This window comes from Nannobrachium achirus (genome assembly GCF_963921795.1).
Source record: "Nannobrachium achirus genome assembly, chromosome: 5".
In the NCBI taxonomy this organism is placed as follows: Eukaryota; Metazoa; Chordata; class Actinopteri; order Myctophiformes; family Myctophidae; genus Nannobrachium; species Nannobrachium achirus.
In genome coordinates, this window is record NC_137814.1 from 637,850 (window position 1) to 647,500 (window position 9,651).

Genomic DNA, 9,651 nt, shown 5'->3' on the forward strand with positions numbered 1-9,651 from the left:
AAATCTCCCAATGGCGATTTGAATACAAAACAATACCAGCATGAACCCCCTAGAGGGCGACATTACGCACAAATGACGACATGGCTTCGTTTCTCTATTTATATCCATAATAATACATGTTTCCCTTAACTCATTCCCTGCCAGGCCCGATAGTCCCGAGATTATTCCAATGTCTTTCCCCGCCAGGCCCGATAGTCCCGAGAATTAAAAAAAAAAAAAAAAAAAAAAAAAAAAAATTCAAAGTTTTTTTTTCCAATTTTTTTTTGACCCCCAAAAATGGAGTAAGCATGATAGCAATCGCGAAATTGCATGTTTAACCCCCATAGCAACCCCATCTTTCAAGCATGGCAGCCATTTTGGCAGCCATCTTTGTTAAACATAGTGGCTGTTATCTCATGAATGCCTGAACGGATTTCCATTCGGATTTTTTTGTTTGAAAGCTGTGAGCAATGTGAACACACGTGGTGCATTATCTAGGCATGGGTGTGCATGATCCGTGCACACCCAATTACATGGAAGTCTATGGAGACGAATGGCAGGTGGGAGTACGGAGGTATGTTAAAATGGCGGTCAATGTGTTAAAAGCCTGCACTATCCACACTTTTCACACAGATTTAATTTCTTTGCTAAATAGTTACTATATCGATTTTAAATCATTGAATGGAATCGTATCGTATCTCCATGAATGAACCAATATCGTTCATGTATCGTATCATCAACCATGTATCGTGATATGTATCGAATCGCTATTAAAAGGTATCGTTACACCCCTAGTATAGAGTCAGTGTACTGAACACCCAATGTCTCTGACACAAAGATCCTACACCAAGGAGGGACAGACTGTGAGACAAAGGGCCGATTCATTTACTCCACTTTTAGAGCAGCAAATTATTTATCGGTTCGGTTCAGGGAGTCACAAAATCTCTGCAGCACCGAACAGCTGAATTAATGATGGTGCCCACTGTCAGACAGTAGGCCTACCTCGGAGCATAGGACATCCTATCAGGTCTCAGTAGGACAGACAGTAGGACAGACCCATATAGAACCTCACCCATTGCTGCATACTGTTAGCACCATATAGAACCTCACCTAACCTCACTCTTTTTTGGTATAACATGCTGGGGTGGCAACAACAGAGCAGGTGACACGTTTAACCTGAACAGACTGGTGAGGAAAGCAGGCTCTGTCGTTGGGTCCTCTCTGCAGGGGGTGGAGGAAGTAACCAGGGTGCGCACAGCGAGGAAGCTGGACTCCATCTTGGAGAACTCCTCCCACCCCCTCCATCTTGAGATCACCAGCTACTGGAGTAAGAGAGGAAACAACCGCTTTGCCTACCCAGGACGGAGATGTGAGAGATTAGGAAAATATTTTGTACCGGCTGCCCTTAAGCTGTACAACGAGACACATAACGGACGACTGAAAAGGTCTCCCTTCCTAACTTAGACTTCGGAACCATTGCTGTATTGACTTTGACCTCTAAGGAACTATTGCTGTATTGACTTTGACCTCTAAGGACCTTCCAGGAAGAGTGCTCATGTGCGTCTTGCGGTGACACGCTTCCTAGTTTCTTCTTCTCTGAGCTGTCTTTTTGTTTTTGTTCTTTTTTCGCACTGATGTTTTGGACATTGCACTATTAGGTTGTGTTGGTAGTTTCTGAGTATTTTGCTTTGTTTAACAATGTCAGTGAGATACTTGTTTGCACTAACTAGCATTGACTGATACGGTTTGGTCTACCCATCGCTGCAAACTGTTAGCCCCATATAGAACCTCACCCGTCGCTGCATACTGTTGTGCTCCCAGATGAGGTCCTAGAAAGGTGGTGCAGCGATCACTGGACTAAGTTGGAAAACACTCCAAACTAAATGTTATCCAAAAAGTAAAGGTAGTTCTGAGCTCCCAGACTATAGTTTTCCATCCCACGGTACATAAAACATGAACCACGGCGTTGGAAAAACGGTTTCAATCGCTTATTTAGTCTCATTAAATTCAGAAAAGCCCCCGGCGTAGTCTCACGTGGCCAGACTGTTGCCTAACGCGATTTGCAAATGCTCTCTGGCTACGCAAGACTACAGTACTGGCAACAGTTCCGCTTGAATGGGAAAACATTACAAAACTAATGATTTAAGCGGTTGTTTCATGCCCTGCTTCATGTTTTATGTACCGTGGGATGGAAAACCACAGCCTGAGAGCTCGGAACTACCTTTGCTTTTTGGATAAAATGTTGTTTCAAGTGTTTTCCAACTGATGTGGAGGCGGTCCAGTGATCGCTGCATCACCTTTATAGGACCTCATCTCGGAAAACAACAGTATGCAGCGACCATAGACTGTCAAAAGAATATGGATGAAGCGAAGCCATTGCTTTCTATGCTGCGAAAATGATGTTTTTTTTGTCCCTTGTATGGGTGTCGCCATCATTGTTTTAATGGTACCCAAGGAATCATAAGGAATGCTATTGGCTGCCAACGGTCACGTGGAACCGCAGGGATACATGGGAGAATGTGGTGTTGAGCCTCCCGAAATACAGCACACGAAGAAGAACACAGCCGGCTGGCATCAGCTTAGTTGGCCACGCCCTCCGCAACTTTATCATCAATTTTAACATAAATGGGACCATATTTGCTCAAAACGCATATCATGGTGATTGAAAGGGAGTCATGATGATTTTCAGTAGGACAGTAGGACAGTAGGCCTACCTCAGAGCGTAGGTCATCCTATCAGGTCTCAGTAGGACAGTAGGACAGACAGTAGGACAGACAGTAGGACAGTAGGACAGACAGTAGGACAGCCTACCTCAGAGCGTAGGTCATCCTGTCAGGTCTTAAAGCTCTCATCATGATGAGTTTCTGTAGAGACGTTTTGGTCTTCCATTCCTGAGGAAACTTCTCCTTCTCTGGACACTCTGACTCTACCACCTGATGATGATACATACTACCTTAAAATGATATACACTCTGACTCTACCACCTTAAAATAAATATAACACCACCTTTAATGATAAATACAGAATAATACATAATAAACTTCTCCTTCTCTGGACACTCTGACTCCACCACCTGATAATGATAAATACTACCTTAAAATAATACCACCTTAAAATAATACATACACTCTGACTCTACAACCTTAACACCTTCTAAGCCTGGCCGTACTCCCTCGGACTTCCTACTGGGTCCCATCAGCCACACGTCTATTCCCGGACTTTTGATATAAATTATAATAAAAAAAAAAAAAATCATCGGAAATTCTTCTCTGTGTCTTTTTGGAGCGATCTGAAAGGGTTAATATGCTCTGACAGTCATTTTCTGGTGCTGGGTGTGATACTCCTAATATCCAGCAGGCCACGCCGTTGACTCACATTCTGGATGGATGGCTGGCCAGGAGGAGCCTCATCCTCTCCCCAGTGTTGAAACTCAGCAAGAAGCTCAAACAAGATGGCTGGTCTTTGTCTCTGTTCGTGGATCGCGGTTTCAATCACGTTCGGGCGCCGCTTCTCTATCGCTCCTTTCCCTGCTTCGCCGCACGTAAACGAATGGAATTGATCTCCCCTCCGCCTCGCCAAAGTAAGATCGCCGACCTCTGCAGGATGAATATGTACGCTGTGTCGAGCACTCCAGTACGTGTTGTTATCATGTGGGCTTTGTTTTTTTAAAACATGTTTGTAAATAAATGGCTTATTTCTTCGGCGCTACCTCTGTTCAGAGGGTTCTGCCGCGGCTTGCAACGTGTTAAAATAAATATAATACCACCTTTAATAATAAATACACTCTGACTCTATAACCTTAATATAACACCACCTTTAATGATAAATACACTCTGACTCTACAACCTTAAAATAAATATAATACCACCTTTAATGATAAATACACTCTGACTCTACAACCTTAAAATAAATATAATACCACCTTTAATGATAAATACACTCTGACTCCACAACCTGATAATGATAAATACCACCATTAATGATAAATACACTCTGACTCTACAACCTGATAATGATAAATACCACCTTTAATGATAAATACACTCTGACTCTACAACCTGATAATGATAAATACCACCTTTAATTAATGATAAATACACTCTGACTCTACAACCTGATAATGATAAATACCACCTTTAATGATAAATACACTCTGACTCTACAACCTGATAATGATAAATACCACCTTTAATTAATGATAAATACACTCTGACTCTACAACCTGATAATGATAAATACCACCTTTAATGATAAATACACTCTGACTCTACAACCTGATAATAAATATAACAACACCTTTAAGGGTAATAATACAACAATAAATAATAGTAATAATAATGATGATGATAATAATGAGTAACCTTCTTCCAGCGTTTAGGAGAGCCCTCGATGTCTCTGTCCAGACCACGGAACTCATCTGTGAAACTCATGGTCTGAAAATGGACAGAAGAGTTCACTCATGGTCTAAAGATGGACAGAATAGTTCATTTGGTCATTAAAGAGTTAAACTCATGGTCTAAAGATGGACAGAAGAGTTCATTTGGTCATTAAAGAGTTAAACTCATGGTCTAAAGATGGACAGAAGAGTTCATTTGGTCATTAAAGAGTTAAACTCATGGTCTAAAGATGGACAGAAGAGTTCATTTGGTCATTAAAGGAGAAGTTCACCCCCATTATGACCTTATATTGATTACTCAAGTCGGAGACTTGAGTTAAAAAATATATAAAAAAAAAAAAGAAATCTTAGGAATGCGAAAAATATTATTGAACTCAAATCTCCATGGCATGAGTAATCAATAGAAAGAGACAAAAAAAAACATTTTGGGGGTGAACTACTCCTTTAAGTGTTAAAAGGTATTCATCTCATTGTGCAGAATGTCCTGTGTTGGAATATGTTGGTCACAACGTGTCACATGACGTGTTGTCTCGCGTGGCTGTTGACTCCCATAATGTGCAAATGCTCCCGTCAGACAGTCCGTCCGTCAGTCCGTCAGTCTGTCAGTCTGTCTGTCATTCAGTCTTGGAGACTGAAGTTCTGATGATGAGTATCCAGCATGAGAAGCCATAAAGCGGAAGTGAAGCTGTCTGTTTAGTTTTTACAGACGCTCGCATTTATCCTAATATAAATAAAAATCACCTAAGCATATTTATATTATTGAGATTTCAGGAGCTGTAGTTCCAGACTCTATATATCATTCAGAGATTGTGGAATAGTTGTCTGGCTACGCGAGACTACATCGCGTGTGTGCGTGCGTGCGTGCGTGCGTGCGTGCGTGTGTGCGTGCGTGCGTGCGTGTGTGCGTGCGTGCGTGTGTGCTACCTTAATAGCGCTCCAGGAGGAGTTAGACAGGAAGTCCACAGGAGAGGCGTAGGTGTGTTCAACGTTGAAACGCAGCAGAAAGTCCAGCTCTCTGATGTCAATGTCTTTACTGAGCAACAACAACTACACACACACACACACACACACACACACACACACACACACACACACACACACACACACACACACACACACACACACACACACGTACACGTCAATGTCCTTACTGAGCAACAACAACTACACTCACACACACACACACACACGCGCACACGCACACACACACACACGCACACGCACACGCACACGCACGCACACACACACACACACACACACACACACACACACACACTATAGGGCATTAACAACTTGTGATTTTTGCAAGTCGACTCGACTCAGTAAAAAGTTGAGTTGAAGTCGCGTTTGATGACGTCATCACATCACACACGACCCCCCCAATTATTTTGGGGGGTCCCCAGATGATTAACTTAATGTGCAACATTGTTTTCTCTCTCAACAGTAAACAAACCAACATAAAGTTTAAGTGTATAGAGGGTATCTGCACATTTCTAAAGTGACAATTTAAGGACATTTTAATAAAGTCCTCTAAAATGGCAAATTAAACATTGGCCAAATTGTCAAATATATAGAGGCAGAAGTTGTGAAAATAGCAGATCTACATGCTCACAACGCGAGGCGTTGTGAGCATGTAGATCTGCTATTTTCACAATAGAACGTTTTTTTCTTTTTTAACTTCGACTTTCAACTTTCTCTGGTGGGAGTCGACTTGTGTAATGAAGTCGACTGAGTCGACTTCTTCGTTAATGCCCTGGTGTGGCCCTAACACAAAGTGAATGATTTTTTGTTTTACCAACACAGACCTGTGTGACCAAAGTGAAGCGATAGAAGCCACTAGAATAGAAGAAATGGCTTCATGTTTGCATGCAGCTTGACACGTCCCACACTCCCCCCTCCTCCCTGCACTTCTCCTCAAACCCTCTCATCAACATCTCCTGTTCTCATCTCATCAACCACTTAGCAGAGGACGTCTTCTGTCAACTAGAAATACTGTTCCTACGAAACAGTGTGGGCTCGCTCATGACTATATTCTGCAGTGTGCTAACTGTCATGTGAAGCTCAACCAATACTCCAGCTAACACCACTCCCACATGTTTTTCCGCACCTCAATTGCACCTCATTGCCTTTGTACTGTCTGCGGCGGAACTTGAAACATAAATAATGAAGATAACACCCACAATGAGACCTGCAGTTGACCGGAACCAATTAATCCCAGATTAATTGAGTGTTTTCACTACTGTTGTGCGACAGCCTTGTGTGATGAAGCAGGGCTTTACTTTGTGAAGAAACGTACAAATTTGAAACTTGGAGATACAAGGTTTCTTCCCGACAGTGATGATATTTACACCCCGTATTATGTTGGTGTGACCATGGATTCTTGGGACATGAAAAGTGTGCGTGCGTGCGTGCGTGCGTGCGTGCGTGCGTGCGTGCGTGCGTGCGTGCGTGCGTAAGTGCGTGCGTGCGTGCGTGCGTGCGTGTGTGTGTGCGTGCGTGTGTGTGTGCGTGCAGGTACCTGGAAGGCCAGCTGAGCAGTGAAGGTCAGCTTGTCTCTCTCAAACAGCCCTCTGCTGATGTAGTTGAAGGTGTTGAAGGTGATGGTGTCGATGAGCGTGTTAACCCTACTCTGAACACTGTCACAGGCCGAGGCAAGCTCCACCGCCTTGAGGAACACCACGTTGAAGGCCTGTTAAAACACACTGCTTTAGACTGGAGCCTTGAGGAACACCATGTTAAAACACCCTGCTTTAGACTGGAGCCTTGAGGAACTCTGTGTTAAAACACCCTGTTTTAGACTGGAGCCTTGAGGAACTCCGTGTTAAAACACTCTGCTTTAGACTGGAGCCTTGAGGAACTCTGTGTTAAAACACTCTGCTTTAGACTGGAGCCTTGAGGAACACCATGTTAAAACACCCTGTTTTAGACTGGAGCCTTGAGGAACACCATGTTAAAACACCCTGTTTTAGACTGGAGCCTTGAGGAACACCATGTTAAAACACGCTGTTTTAGACTGGAGCCTTGAGGAACTCTGTGTTAAAACACCCTGTTTTAGACTGGAGCCTTGAGGAACACCATGTTAAAACACCCTGTTTTAGACTGGAGCCTTGAGGAACACCATGTTAAAACACCCTGTTTTAGACTGGAGCCTTGAGGAACACCACATTAAAACACCCTGTTTTAGACTGGAGCCTTGAGGAACACCATGTTAAAACACCCTGTTTTAGACTGGAGCCTTGAGGAACTCTGTGTTAAAACACTCTGCTTTAGACTGGAGCCTTGAGGAACACCATGTTAAAACACCCTGTTTTAGACTGGAGCCTTGAGGAACACCATGTTAAAACACTCTGCTTTAGACTGGAGCCTTGAGGAACTCCGTGTTAAAACACTCTGCTTTAGACTGGAGCCTTGAGGAACACCATGTTAAAACACCCTGTTTTAGACTGGAGCCTTGAGGAACTCTGTGTTAAAACACCCTGTTTTAGACTGGAGCCTTGAGGAACACCATGTTAAAACACCCTGTTTTAGACTGGAGCCTTGAGGAACTCTGTGTTAAAACACTCTGCTTTAGACTGGAGCCTTGAGGAACACCATGTTAAAACACCCTGTTTTAGACTGGAGCCTTGAGGAACACCATGTTAAAACACCCTGTTTTAGACTGGAGCCTTGAGGAACTCCGTGTTAAAACACTCTGCTTTAGACTGGAGCCTTGAGGAACACCATGTTAAAACACCCTGTTTTAGACTGGAGCCTTGAGGAACACCATGTTAAAACACTCTGCTTTAGACTGGAGCCTTGAGGAACACCATGTTAAAACACCCTGTTTTAGACTGGAGCCTTGAGGAACACCATGTTAAAACACCCTGTTTTAGACTGGAGCCTTGAGGAACACCATGTTAAAACACTCTGCTTTAGACTGGAGCCTTGAGGAACACCATGTTAAAACACGCTGTTTTAGACTGGAGCCTTGAGGAACACCATGTTAAAACACGCTGTTTTAGACTGGAGCCTTGAGGAACACCATGTTAAAACACGCTGTTTTAGACTGGAGCCTTGAGGAACACCGTGTTAAAACACCCTGTTTTAGACTGGAGCCTTGAGGAACACCATGTTAAAACACCCTGTTTTAGACTGGAGCCTTGAGGAACACCATGTTAAAACACCCTGTTTTAGACTGGAGCCTTGAGGAACACCACATTAAAACACCCTGTTTTAGACTGGAGCCTTGAGGAACACCATGTTACACCCTGTTTTAGACTGGAGCCTTGAGGAACTCTGTGTTAAAACACTCTGCTTTAGACTGGAGCCTTGAGGAACACCATGTTAAAACACCCTGTTTTAGACTGGAGCCTTGAGGAACACCATGTTAAAACACTCTGCTTTAGACTGGAGCCTTGAGGAACACCATGTTAAAACACCCTGTTTTAGACTGGAGCCTTGAGGAACACCATGTTAAAACACTCTGCTTTAGACTGGAGCCTTGAGGAACACCATGTTAAAACACCCTGTTTTAGACTGGAGCCTTGAGGAACACCATGTTAAAACACCCTGTTTTAGACTGGAGCCTTGATGAACACCATGTTAAAACACTCTGCTTTAGACTGGAGCCTTGAGGAACACCATGTTAAAACACCCTGTTTTAGACTGGAGCCTTGAGGAACACCATGTTAAAACACTCTGCTTTAGACTGGAGCCTTGAGGAACACCATGTTAAAACACTCTGTTTTAGACTGGAGCCTTGAGGAACACCATGTTAAAACACCCTGCTTTAGACTGGAGCCTTGAGGAACACCATGTTAAAACACCCTGTTTTAGACTGGAGCCTTGAGGAACACCATGTTAAAACACCCTGTTTTAGACTGGAGCCTTGATGAACACCACGTTAAAACACTCTGCTAGACAACTAAAGAGGAGCCACCAAACTTTGTTTCTCCCTTTTTACATGAACCCTAGCGGTGGCGAGAATAGCAGATCTACAAGCTCACACCGCCTCACAGTTTACCTTTAAACTGAACTGGTACATGGGGTAGTTTATTACCTTTAAACTGAACTGGTACATGGGGTAGTTTATTACCTTTAAACTGAACTGGTACATGGGGTAGTTTATTACCTTTAAACTGAACTGGTACATGGGGTAGTTTATTACCTTTAAACTGAACTGGTACATGGGGTAGTTTATTACCTTTAAACTGAACTGGTACATGGGGTAGTTTATTACCTTTAAACTGAACTGGTACATGGGGTAGTGTATTACCTTTAAGCTGAACTGGTACATG

At 43.2% G+C, this 9,651-nt stretch overlaps 1 protein-coding gene across 1 annotated transcript in view; it reads right to left on the bottom strand.

Moving 5' to 3' along the window:
* The window catches only part of dnah9l (dynein, axonemal, heavy polypeptide 9 like), a gene marked incomplete at both ends in the record, with an annotated part of 263,680 nt that overhangs the window by 25,606 nt on the left and 228,423 nt on the right, over positions 1-9,651 (bottom strand). The window contains 4 exons of the mRNA XM_080727109.1: positions 2,791-2,912; positions 4,341-4,412; positions 5,300-5,422; positions 6,894-7,064. Of these exons, the coding sequence (XP_080583235.1) occupies positions 2,791-2,912; positions 4,341-4,412; positions 5,300-5,422; positions 6,894-7,064 (488 nt within the window). The remainder of the gene's footprint in view (positions 1-2,790; positions 2,913-4,340; positions 4,413-5,299; positions 5,423-6,893; positions 7,065-9,651) is intronic.